Source organism: Osmerus eperlanus, chromosome 2, assembly GCF_963692335.1.
Source record: "Osmerus eperlanus chromosome 2, fOsmEpe2.1, whole genome shotgun sequence".
Taxonomy (NCBI): domain Eukaryota; kingdom Metazoa; phylum Chordata; class Actinopteri; order Osmeriformes; family Osmeridae; genus Osmerus; species Osmerus eperlanus.
The window spans coordinates 14,518,685-14,532,302 of record NC_085019.1 but is presented as its reverse complement, the minus strand read 5'-3'; the positions used below and the strand labels follow the sequence as shown (position 1 = coordinate 14,532,302).

General features: G+C 40.4%; 1 protein-coding gene across 1 annotated transcript in view; it reads right to left on the bottom strand.

The window, feature by feature from the left end:
- The window catches only part of LOC134013924 (cytochrome b-c1 complex subunit 2, mitochondrial), a 37,791-nt gene that overhangs the window by 3,431 nt on the left and 20,742 nt on the right, over positions 1–13,618 (bottom strand). The window contains exons 9-12 of the mRNA XM_062453701.1: positions 5,671–5,766; positions 5,311–5,510; positions 2,277–2,357; positions 2,096–2,172 (exon numbers count right to left, since the gene is read on the bottom strand). Of these exons, the coding sequence (XP_062309685.1) occupies positions 2,096–2,172; positions 2,277–2,357; positions 5,311–5,510; positions 5,671–5,766 (454 nt within the window). The remainder of the gene's footprint in view (positions 1–2,095; positions 2,173–2,276; positions 2,358–5,310; positions 5,511–5,670; positions 5,767–13,618) is intronic.

The window sequence follows — 13,618 nt, the reverse complement described above, 5'->3', positions numbered from 1 at the left end:
GAGATCCCCGGATCAGTCGGTGGGGAACGACAGGTACAGCTGCATGTCGTGCCAGAACTAGCCGTGTTATCTGCCTCAGTCGGTAGCATGCCAATAGTACTGTTCAAAGTTTATCTCACCAGTGCTTAATTTGCTAACTCTCTTGACTTGTTGCAAATGTTCATTTCAAGACACCGTTATCTTGATTTTTGCAAATAGTGATGGGTGGTGCTCCCGTAGATGGGATATCATACGTATTGCCTCCTCTAGCAACCACTCTTAAACACGTACAAGTTGTATTTCTTTTATCCATGGCCGTCAATGTTTTCGGTATCCGAAAAATTCCCATACTGCAGGGAAAAGTTCCAGGTGTGCACCTCCTTCTGCTATTCTATACACCTGGTAGTGACTGACTGCTTGCCGAAACCGGAGGGTTACTTTCTCCGCTGCATAAAACCTGAGGGCAGGGCTCTAGAGTGCAACCAAATTGGTCGCACTATGGGACCAAACTGTGTACGGGTGCGACTTTCCTAGGTTGCACCGGTGCACCTAACCTCCTCGCATCAGCTGCCTCTCCACGAACGTGAAGCGTTTGTTCTCCTTTGACGGAATGTAGTGTAGAGTTTTTAACAAGACATGGACTTCTATGTATCTGTTTACTGAGGTCAAAGTCAAAGCTGTGTTCTTAGTTTGTGGAGAACAGGTCGCTGTGTTGAAGAATTACAATTTGAATCGGCACTAAGGGACTAAAGAAAAAAACTAACGCGGACATAATAAGAACTTGACTGATTCAGTGGGCGCAGGCCGCTGATGGTTTGCTAGTTAAGCTGCACACCCTGATCATCACCTGTCAGCTGTCCTTCACATATCCAACTCAGACATTCAGCCAGATTTCGATGCACTTGTTCAAGCCCACTGGATTTCTCAGAACAAAATGAACTGAAAAAAAGTATTGTTTTTTGATCAAGTTGATCAATTGCATATCTTTAACATACTGCAAAACAACTTTTCAGTGTTTGTGAAGTTAGTTACAATTAAAATGAAACACTGATGTAATGATTGTTTTTGTTTTTACTGTTTATTACTTCTATAGTCTTTTCCTATTTGACCTACTCCAACATTTAAAATATTTATATAAATATTTACAGAATATCCTTATTCTTCTGATAACCAGTAGCAACTATTTAAAATATATACTTTACTGCTTTTTACAATGGAAGAAAATGAATAGTGAGCAGAATTAAGTTCAAGTTATCGTTGATGCGGCCCTCCTACACATTTCAGGTATCTCGTGTCCCCTTGTAAAAATTAATTTCCCACCCCTGAGTTACGGAGCTCGGCCATGGAGCTATGCTGGCTGATGCTAGGGAGAGTGTGGCAAGCTGGTTTAGCCAAGGCCAAAGGGCAAGAAGGCCAAATTACAGGTGTTGGCCATCTGAAGGGCATGTGACAGCAAGGGGGGACCCACTATAAGACTTTGAGCCATGAAATGTTAGGTCTCAGTTCAGGGAATATTATTTTTATATACAGTATAATTGTGCTTCAAATAAAAGTATTTACCTACACCTTATTCTTGTTTAAGATCATTTACATAATATATATGAATGTATATGGAGTGTGATAAAAAGGTGACCTTATAATTGTGGCGACGCAAGAAAAAATTTGGGTGCACTTAAATTTTGTGCTGGTGCACCTAAATAAAAAAAGTTAGGCACACCATTGCAACCAAGGAAAAAAGTTAGTATGGAGCTCTGGAGGGATTCCTGCACTGTCTTTGACGAGACAAAAAAAACGCGACATGTTGATTGATTTACAACAATATACATACATTTGCATAAAGCAAGCATTTTTTCCTTACTAAAGAAAGTAAGAATGTCCCTTTACGGTAAATTGAACAAATACAAAATTGTGAATAATTTTCCATTTACTATGCACAATCATTCAGGATTTAAAAAAATATAATTTGACAGACATTGCGATTACATAAATGTATTTAATATAAACAGAGACTGTCTGTTTGACCAACATACAGTATAAAAACCAGAGGATACAGTACAGGTACAATTAGTAGTTCATATCAGATCAATGACTCCCCACCCCCCCCCAAAAAACTCACTTTGCTCTGTTCACATCCTCTTCAGACAGGTTTCCCTGGGCTATGCCCACCACCTGGGCAATACTGGCCTTGATCACCTGGGGTAGTAGGGACATTCAGATACAGGGAATGAAACACTGACTGCACCTTGATGTACTGTAACAGAGGAATTTGAGGCTGAGTAATGCATTCTGTGCTGTACCTCTCCGGCAGAGTCTGCTTGGGCAATGGTGTAGACTCCAAAAAGGCCAGAGTCAGAGTATGTGGCATTGAAGGCTGTAGCCTGCAGATGATAGTGTAGTTAGAAGTAGGGATGCACCGATACCAAGCTCAAGTCAGAATCTGAATCAGGTTTATTCGCCATGTATGTTATACAAACACGGAATTTACTGTGGCAGGGAGGTGCAAAACACTAAACATATACAGATCTTAAATTAAGTAAAAGTACAAAAGTTTAACTATTTCTAAGAACTAAACAATCTAAGAATACAACAATTTAAATATAAATAAAATATATATAAAAATAAGAATAGAATGAGCAGCGTGAATGGTCAACATAGTGCAATCGGATACTGAGATAAAGTGGCTTATGCATACTGAATTGCCATTAGATGGACTTATAATAGTTAAATAAGTGAATGAATGTCAATGGGAGTCCTTGGCCTTGTTGAAGAGGCCAGTAGCAGATGGAAAGAAACTGTTCTTATGGCGTGAGGTTTTGGTCCTGATGGACCGCAGCCTTCTGCCAGAGGGGAGTAGCTGGAACAGGGAGTGACCAGGGTGGGAGGGGTCGGCCACGATCTTCCTCGCACGCCTCAGGGTCCTCGAGGTGTGCAGGTCCTCGAGGGTAGGCAGATTGCAGCCGATCACCTTGTCAGCAGTGCGGATGATACGCTGCAGTCTGCTCTTGTCCTTGGCAGTGGCAGCAGCGTACCAGATGGTGATGGAAGAGGTGAGGATGGACTCAATGATGGCTGTGTAGAAGTGCACCATCATTGTCTTTGGCAGGTTGAATTTCTTCAGCTGCCGTAGGAAGTACATCCTCTGTTGTGCTTTTTTGGTGAGGGAGCTGAGGTTCAGTTCCCACTTGAGGTCCTGGGAGAGGATGGTGCCCAGGAAGCGGAAGGACTCCACAGTGTTGACTGGGGAGTCGCACAGGGTGATGGGGGTGAGTGGGGCTGTATTCTTCCTGAAGTCCACAACCATCTCCACTGTCTTAAGAGCATTGAGCTCTAAGTTGTTCTGGCTACACCAGGTCACCAGGTTGTCAGCTTCCCACCTATAGTCAGACTCATCCCCGTCAGAGATGAGCCCAATGAGGGTGGTGTCGTCCACAAACTTCAGAAGTTTGACAGACGGATGACTGGAGGTGCAGCTGTTGGTGTACAGGGAGAAGAGCAGAGGGGAAAGGACGCAGCCCTGAGGAGATCCGGTGCTGATGGACCGGGAGTCAGAGACTTGTGTTCCCAGCTTAACGCACTGCTTCCTGTCAGACAGGAAGTCTGTGATCCATCTGCAGGTGGAGTCAGGCACGTTCAGCTGGGAGAGCTTGTCCTGAAGCAGGGCAGGGATGAAGTACTTGTACTCGTAAAAATACCCCCGATACCAAGGACCGATACCTCACGTTTTTAAATTTAATTTTATTATTATGACAATGGTGTAGGGGAGAAATGAAATCTATATATATATATAGCTGGTTGGTGCATTGTTTTAGCTCCCGGGGTGTCTGTTAGAACACAATTCTTGGACACGGCTTTCTTTTGTAGCTCTAGATCTATTGCTAGGAAATTAGCTAGTTTTCCATTTCTTAGCCTAGTGTGGTGGTGCTGAAACAACACAGAACGTAGACAATTAACATCACACTCCCGACACAGCATATTACAGAATATACAACAAATAATATGTTACCAATGCCATCACAATTAAACAAATATTATACAGTCTATTAACATTAATAAATCCGACCACTGTCGAAAACGAAACTAAACATTCCACAGCGCTGGTCCGACCGCTACATAGACTATTTATAAACATTACAAAATGAAATGAGGTTAAACAATCAGAGGACTAAAAACAACAACCAAACAACTTTTATCATAAACGCACCATTTCACTAAATTAAAGATTGCGAGCATAAAAAGAAAACTTAGTGCGGTATTGGCCTACTGCAGAAGACCAACTGTCATTTCTAATAACTCTAGCTGATGAAAGTCTGTTGACAAGCGTAGTCGGTCTCCTATTGGCTGATCCCACCAGTCTTTCTTAATGGTAATTATGAAATTTGTGCTTTCGGTTTGTGATAAGCACATCAAAAGTATACTTTTTAAATTCGAGTAATAATAAAGAAGCTGTCCTACATTCATTAGTCTCACTGTGTTGTGCTTGGAAAACTGCTACATCACCAACATATTTTTTTATATATATATTCATAAATGTATCGGTATCGGCGAGTACCAGAAAAAAAATATTGGTACTCGTACTCGGTCCTTAAAAAAATTGTATCGGTGCATCACTAGTTAGAAGGATTATGGTACCTCATTGACATACACAACCCAATCAAAATCCATCACAATGAATCAGCACTGGTCCAAATATTTAGAACTCACTAAGTAATGACTTTAGCATAAATGGTCCTCCCAAATACTCAGCCCAATGGTTCCTTCCACAGGAAATAAAAGCAGTTATATTTCGAGAGACAATTTATCAAGCCATAACAGAATTCCGCAGACAATGGGCCACTACTGAGAAGTTTTGTTTTGTGAATTACCCCCATTACACATAACATGTAAGGCAAGCCAGAGTATTTCCAATCAGTGTCTGATGAGCTACAACCGAACAACCATTTCTCAGCAGCAGTGTCGGTTATGCTGTCTTTGGGGGTAGTATAGGTAGTCCAAGCAGTTACTTGAATGTAGTGAGTTTGTCTGTAACACTTTCACAGTTGTCTGTCGTAAAAGAGGTGTAAAAACGTAATCTTTACTCTGGACAAGGAATCCAAGTTCTTTACAATTCTAAATTATTAAATTAACTGACAGTTAAATTGGAAATGTTTAGGTGACATTTGTCACAAAATCTAAATTAAATTGTCTGCAAAAATTGCTTGACTTAACACCATGTGAGCGGAACACTTGTGTGCATACCTAGAGTTAGGGTACTGACCAATCACAAACTGACACCAGAAAAGCATTCATGAAACCATAACAACAGACATGGCTAGGGCTTGACTGGTCACTCACGTCAAAAGGTTTTGTGGTTGCCTTGGCAATGCCCTGGCTCAGTTTGCTAGTGACGTTGGAGCCTCTCTTCACATGCGGCCCAGCTCCAAGAACCCTCTGCAGCACACTGAAGGCGTTGGCCTCCGACGATCCTGCAATGCCAGCTTCGCTGGCGATCAGTGCATGAACCAGATTGTCGCCGTTCTGCATTCGCAACTCGCCTGGTACACACAGGGAAATTATTAACCACCGTGTGAGCACACACAGGCCATTAATGCTCACTGGGACAAAGCTACCCAAAAAGTAGGAAAGCAACCTTGCCATTCCATGACACTCTCCCAAATACACCACCCAGGTCGACAAGTGATGCACACGCCTTACCTCCGCGATAGTGAGCCTTGGCACCAGTTGCTCCGGCCCCACTGCGTCCGCCAAGAAACAGTTCCCCCACCTGCCTCAGCACCGAGTGTTTCACCCCTGTGAAGGTCAGAGAAGGTCACAACACAGAAATCCAAAAACAAATATTTAAGTCTATCCTCAGTCCAATTTCCAATAATGTTATTTTCCTCCAAGTTCAGGACCATTACTGGTATTCAATATGAATATGCACGTGTGTATACACATAGGTGTGTGTACAAAAGTATGAATATATGTATGGGTACAAAAGTGATGTGTATCAACCGGTGTTGGCATATCGTGTGTATGTGTGTGTGTCTATAGATTTTGTTGTTTATTTAAGAGATGGATTGTTGTTATTTCCTTTCAAGTGTGTGTTTTGTGTCTGGTTGACACATCACTTTTTGTTCATCAGTGTTCCTTAACCCTGTAAGACCCCTTGTTGTAATATTACAACGTCACCTTTAGTTGTCCAAAAAACACATTTTCCAAAAAAATTGTTTTTGAAAGACCACATTTTCATATCCATTGGGTCTGTTTCACCCCTGTGAAGGTCAGAGAAGGTCACAACACAGAAATCCTAAAACAAACATTTAAGTCTATCCTCAGTCCAATTTCCAATAATGTTATTTTCCTCCAAGTTCAGGACCATTACTGGTATTCAATATGAATATGCACGTGTGTATACACATAGGTGTGTGTACAAAAGTATGAATATATGTATGGGTACAAAAGTGATGTGTATCAACCGATGTTGGGATGTTGGCATATCGTGTGTATGTGTGTGTGTCTATAGATTTTGTTGTTTATTTAAGAGATGGATTGTTGTTATTTCCTTTCAAGTGTGTGTTTTGTGTCTGGTTGACACATCACTTTTTGTTCATCAGTGTTCCTTAACCCTGTAAGACCCCTTGTTGTAATATTACGTCACCTTTAGTTGTCCAAAAAACACATTTTCCCCAATTTTTTTTTTTGAAAGACCACATTTTCATAGCCATTGGGTCTTATTGTATTGCCTTGCAATGCCTTTGGATACTAAATGTGTATATAGATCTGGCAATAAGGCCATGAACTCATTCCACCAGCCAACTTTCCTGGAAGCGAATCTCCTTGTTTCATTGGACTGGATATATCAACATTAAAGTAAGTAAATTCCATGATTTTTTTTTTGGGTGATTGTTAGAATATGTAGTTCATGTAAATACTAAGTTATTGTGGAATTCTTGCATCACATTTGATTTTCAGCTTGTTTTGTCTTTGTTGTAATTTTACAACGTTGGGTCAAAATGGTAGCAAAAATAGAAATTGCATCTTGCACTCTACATGGAGACCATGCTGCTTCAGCATTCCAAGTATTGTTCTTTGAATCTTTATTCAACTTCATATTAATTAGGATTCCTCCGTAAGGAGGAAACCTATTGTTATTGTTAGTTTTATTAGGATTCCTCCGTAAGGAGGAAACCTATTGTTATTGTTAGTTTTAATATTGGGTGTGCTCAAGCCTTCGGCGAGAGCACAACCTTTGTTCTCTCACATATATATTATTATCATTATTATTATTATTTTTATTTCTTTTTGCCCCCCTAAAACTCAATATTTGGCCTACATAGACAACGTAGGTGTCAAAAGTTTCGTCTTGGTAGCGATTGAGTTGCTTGTATTGGGATTTACGTTCCGTTGCATGGTTTAAGTGGAAATTACGTTTTTGTGGCGAAAAGTTAAGCTAACGGTGGCTAACTTGCTAGCCAGAGTCAATGACGCTACTTACGTCACTAACGTCACGAAAACTCGCGTGACTACCTCTAGCAGAATATTAGTTTAGCAGCTCGTTAACTTCTGGGAGATAGCTAGGCTAACTATAGCTTTACTGCAAGGCAGCTGCAGAAACGCCACAAGCAAAGAGGCCAGGTGATAACTATTTACTAATTTTACTTTGTGATATGAAACACAATTGTGATGTGTAATGTACAATATAAGCTGATATTATTAAGGAAGTACATCTACTTTCGGAAACAGTAGTCTACTATTTCACTGAAGTATTAGCATCATGACATTAGCCTGTGTTGCCCGGGCAACACATACTACAGTGGTCTATGATGTAGCGTTATCTGTTTTCAATCGTTAAAATAAACATTCCTCACATATACATTTTCGTTGTAGGGTTTATTCTGACATTAGTAAACGATTTGTTGGTGAAATTACCATTACCTGTGGTTTCAAACCAGTGTAGCTCACTGCAACGCTGTAGCTTACGTGAGACACACTACAAAAACATCTAGCTTACACAACTGTAGGAAGTCAAACGGCGACAGAACATGTTCGGCACTCCCCTTACTTAAATCAAAAGTCTATCTAACTACTAACCTGAACTTCATTGCCACAGCCTAAACTTTGTCAATCTGTTCATGAAAATAATTAATTTCAGCTTAAACCGTACAACGGAACGTTAAATCCAATTCAACCAACGCAATCGCTACCAAGACGAACACAGCAGTAGTCTAGTGTACCGTAGTAGTACAATTTACCGGGCAGCTTCTCCACACAGGGCTATATCGCATTTTGCGTTGTTACTGACAATGATCGCTACCAGTGAGCTTTTTATGAATGAGCGATTTTCCACTAAATAAATGTCAAGCTTATTTACGTTTTGGGGGGCATATTTTCAGTTAGCAGATGGTACTGTTTGAATCGCGATTCCATCTTCTACTGCCGGGTAACGTCGTAGAATAATCTTCAAAGGGGGTTCTTTATTAATGAATGAATGCAATGAGTAGGCTAAATGCCTGAAAATATCACGAGAAGGGAAAAACTTAAAATGACGTTTAAGTCATAGAGATTAGGTCAATTTTTACACCGGTCTGCCCAATTTATTCGTTTTGTTTCAACGATGAGGCTGCCTCTTGCAGGGGAAATGAGAAGACATCTATTTCATTCTACACTTCACTCGTATTTTCAGTTGTAAATGAGCAGCAAAAAAAAAATGCTTTTAAATCTGTCATCTTTAGAAATAATAAGTATGCATTTTTATATAAAATATACAGAAATATCAGTTGTAAAAATGTCATTTAAAAACGGACCCCTGTGCAACCGACACAAGCAAGCACACCCTACAATTTCCCCAGAAATTTTACCCTCTCTAGTTGGGTGTGCTCAAGCCTTCGGCGAGAGCACAACCTTTGTTCTCTCACATATATATTATTATTATTATTATTTTTATTTCTTTTTGCCCCCCTAAAACTCAAGTCAATATTTGGCCTATCTAGACAACCTAGGTGTCAAAAGTTTCGTCTTGGTAGCGATTGAGTTGCTTCTATTGGGATTTACGTTCCGTTGCATGGTTTAGGCTGAAGTTAAGTTTTTGTGGCGAAAAGTGAAGCTAACGGTGGCTAATTTGCTAGCCACAGTCACTGACGTTACTAACGTTACTAACGTCACTAACGTCACGAAAACACGCGTGACTACCTTTGGCAGAACATTCGTTTCGCATCTGTTAAGGGATAGCTAGGCTAACTATAGCTTTACTGCAAGGCAGCTGCAGAAACGCCACAAGCAAAGAGGCCAGGGTGATAACTATTTACTCATTTTACTTTGTGATATGACACACAATTGTGATGTGTAATGTAACTACAATATAAGCTGATATTATTAAGGAAGTACATCTACTTTCGGAAACAGTGGTCTACTATTTCACTGAAGTATTAGCATCATGACATTATAGCCTGTGTTGCCCGGGCAACACATACTACAGTGGTCTATGATGTATCTGTTTTCAATCGTTAAAATACACATTCCTCACATATACATTTTCGTTGTAGGATTTATTCTGACATTAGTAAACGATTTGTTGGTGAAATTACCATTACCTGTGGTTTCAAACCAGTGTAGCTAACTGCAATGCTGTAGCTTACGCGAGACACACTACAAAAACATCTAGCTTACACAGCTGTTTAGGAAGTCAAACGGCGACAGAACATGTTCGGCACTCTCCTTACTTAAATCAAAAGTCTATCTAACTACTAACCTGAACTTCATTGCCACAGCCTAAACGTTGTCAATCTGTTCATGAAAATAATTAATTTCAGCCTAAACCATACAACGGAACGTTAAATCCAATTCAACCAACGCAATCGCTACCAAGACGAACACAGCAGTAGTCTACTAGTACTGTACCGTAGTAGTACAATTTACCGGGGCAGCTTCTCCACACAGGGCTATATCGCATTTTGCGTTGTTACTGACAATGGTCGCTACCAGTGAGATTTTTATGAATGAGCGATTTTCCACTAAATAAATGTCAAGCTTATTTACGTTTTGGGGGGCATATTTTCAGTTAGCAGATGGTACTGTTTGAATCGCGATTCCATCTTCTACTGCCGGGTAACGTCGTAGAATAATCTTCAAAGGGGGTTCTTTATTAATGAATGAATGCAATGAGTAGGCTAAATGCCTGAAAATATCATGAGAAGGGAAAAACTTAAAATGACGTTTAAGTCATAGAGATTAGGTCAATTTTTACACCGGTCTGCCCAATTTATTCGTTTTGTTTCAACGATGAGGCTGCCTCTTGCAGGGGAAATGAGAAGACATCTATTTCATTCTACACTTCACTCGTATTTTCAGTTGTAAATGAGCAGCAAAAAAAAATGCTTTTAAATCTATGTCATCTTTATAAATAATAAGTATGCATTTTTATATAAAATATACAGAAATATCAGTTGTAAAAATGTCATTCAAAAACGGACCCCTGTGCAACCGACGCAAGCAAGCACACCCTACAATTTCCCCAGAAATTGTACCCTCTCTAGTTATTATTATTCTAGTTCCATGGGAGTCAATGGCAGCCCCTAGAACCCTTGGATAACTTTTTGTGAAATTTGGCACACTCATTAAGGACAGTTCCTTCTATTTCTACACCAAGTTTCATGTATCCCATTAGACCACTCTAGCGCCACCAATGGGTCAAAGTTGGACTTGTGTTTACACACGCAACTTTTGAACCGTATGACTGATGAGGACTGATGAGGTACCATTGGATTCCCTGGATCAAGACGAGTTCAACGCACCCTATGACGTCAATTTCCGGTTATATAGATTTTCCGCCATTTCCGGTTTTATCAAAAACCTTTGAAAGCCTACTCCTCCTACAATTTTTTTCCAATCTTCCCCAAAATTGGCATACATCGTGGTCAGAGCAACCCTCACTCAGGTATTACTTTTCTATTTGATTTTCAAAACCGTTTGTCCGGTACAGCCAATCAAAATCGGCAACAAAGCAACCAAACAGGAATTTGGATCAAATCTCAGCAAATCTTTGAGATATCAACACCAAAGTTGGTACATCGGTGGAAGGCACTACAACATGTTACCATGTGCAAAGACAACTTCATACCTCCAAAATTGATTGATATAAAGCAAATCGAATATATCGCTAACGCTAAAATAGTGCTTTACACATCCGCCGGCCAAAAACGGATACTCTGATTCAATCACAAGTTCATATGAAGACTCTTGAGAATGTTGAGTACACAAATCTGAGAAAAAGTTGACTGTAACATGAAAAGTCGATTTTTTGTGAATATTTGAAACATGCATGCTTGGCTATTTGCTAACGAAATTTCCAATGTAATGTCTCCCCTGCTCTTCAGCGCGCGCGTGCTCCACATTCTCACACACTCAGCCTTTCCCTTGACACACGCGCGGGCTTGGCGAGACGCATACACAACATTTCAGGCAATTGTGGGCTGACCAAGCCCCCACTCATTCCTTGGCATGAAGTGAAGGCCCTTGTGGATCTTGATGGTAATGCATTTTAGAAAAAGTTCTCAAAATCCTGAAACATTGATAGTATAGGCCAGGAGTAACTACCACACCACAAATGACGCACCATTATCCATAGGTGGCGCTACGGCCACGCCCCAATTGTCCATTTACAAAGTGATTCCATTTGCATCCCATTTGTCCCAAAATTCTGAAATTCATTAGATATGCCTTATTTCTCATGAGGAACAAAAAAGCCTCAAGAACCTATAACAGCCGCCATATTGGATTTTTTTGTACAATAAAGATTTAGGAAACACGTTTTTTCGCTACTTCTCCTACAATTTTTGACCGGTACAGCCAATCAAATTCGTCAACAAAGCAACCCAACAGGAAGTTGGGTCAAATCTCAGCAAATCTTTGAGATATCAACACGTAACTTGGTATGTCACAAGGAAGACACTACAACATGTTACCATGTGCAAAGGCTATTTCATATCTCCAAAAATTGTTGATATAAAGCAAATCGAATTTATCGCTAACGCTAAAATAATGCTTTACACATCCGCCGGTCAAAAACTGATACTTTGATTCAATCACAAGTTCATATGAAGACTCTTGAGAATGTGTAGTACACAAATCTGAGGAAAAGTTGACTGTAACATGAAAAGTCGATTTTATGTGAATATTTGAAACATGCATGCTTGGCTAATTGCTAACGAAATTTCCAATGAAATGTCTCCCCTGCTCTTCAGCGCGCGCGTGCTCCACATTCTCACACACTCAGCCTTTCCCTTGACACACGCGCGGGCTTGGCGAGACGCATACACAACATTTCAGGCAATTGTGGGCTGACCAAGCCCCCACTCATTCCTTGGCTTGAAGTGAAGGCCCTTGTGGATCTTGATGGTAATGCATTTTAGAAAAATTTCTCAAAATCCTGAAACATTGATAGTATAGGCCAGGAGTAACTATCACACCACAAATGACGCACCATTATCCATAGGTGGTGCTACGGCCAAGCCCCAATTGTCCATTTACAAAGTGATGCCATTCGCATCCCATTTGTCCCAAAATTCTGAAATTCATTAGATATGCCTTATTTCTCATGAGGAACAAAAAAGCCTCAATAACCTATAACGGCCGCCATATTGGATTTTTTTGTACAATAAAGATTGTACAAAGAGCCAATCAAAATCGTCAACAAAGCAACCAAACAGGAAGTTGGATCAAATCTCAGCAAATCTTTGAAATATCAACACCAAACTTGGTGTGTCACGTGAAAGACACTACATCATGTTCCCATGTGAGAAGGCAAATTGATATCTTAAAAAATGATTGAAATAAAGGAAATCTAATTTATTTCTAACGCTAAAATAATGCTTTACACATCCGCCAGTCAAAAAAATCTGATTCAATCACAAGTTCATGAAAACTCTTGAGAATGTTTAGTACACAAATCTCAGAAAAAGTTGACTGTAAGATGAAAAGTTGAATTTTGGTGAATATTTGAAAAATGCATGCTTGGCTAATTGTTAAGGAAATTTCCAATGAAATGTCTCCCCTGCTCCTCAGCGCGCGCGCTCCACATTCTCACACACTCAGCCTTTCCCTTGACACACGCGCAAGCTTGGCGAGACGCATACTCAACATTTCAGGCAATTGTGGGCTGACCAAGCCCCCACTCATTGCTTGGTCTTTAGCAAAGGCCCATGTGGATCTTGATGGTATTGCATTTCCGATTTTGTATGCAATGGTAAAAAGTTCTCAAAATCCTGAAACATTGATAGTATAGGCCAAGAGTAACTACCACACCACAAATGGCCCAATATCACCCATAAGTGACGCTACAGGCCACGCCCTGATAGACAAAGATACAAGGCTTTCTGGAATGGGTAGGCTCACCAAGCCCCCTCCCTTCACTCCTTGGCTTGAAATAAAAGCCATTGTGAACAAATATCTGCTTGTTGCACAAGGCAGATACTGTTTGTGGAATGCTTTGGAGGATGGTTGTTCAGGGACAAGTGTAAATGTTTTGGAATGTGGGGGTTGCATGTATGGTGCATTGTTCAGGGACAGGTGTGAATGCAATATGGGGATGTAAGAGGTCTGGGGGGTTGTATCTTCCTTTTAGAATGTTAAGTAGAGAGCACATTCGGTTAGCCAGACAGTATTG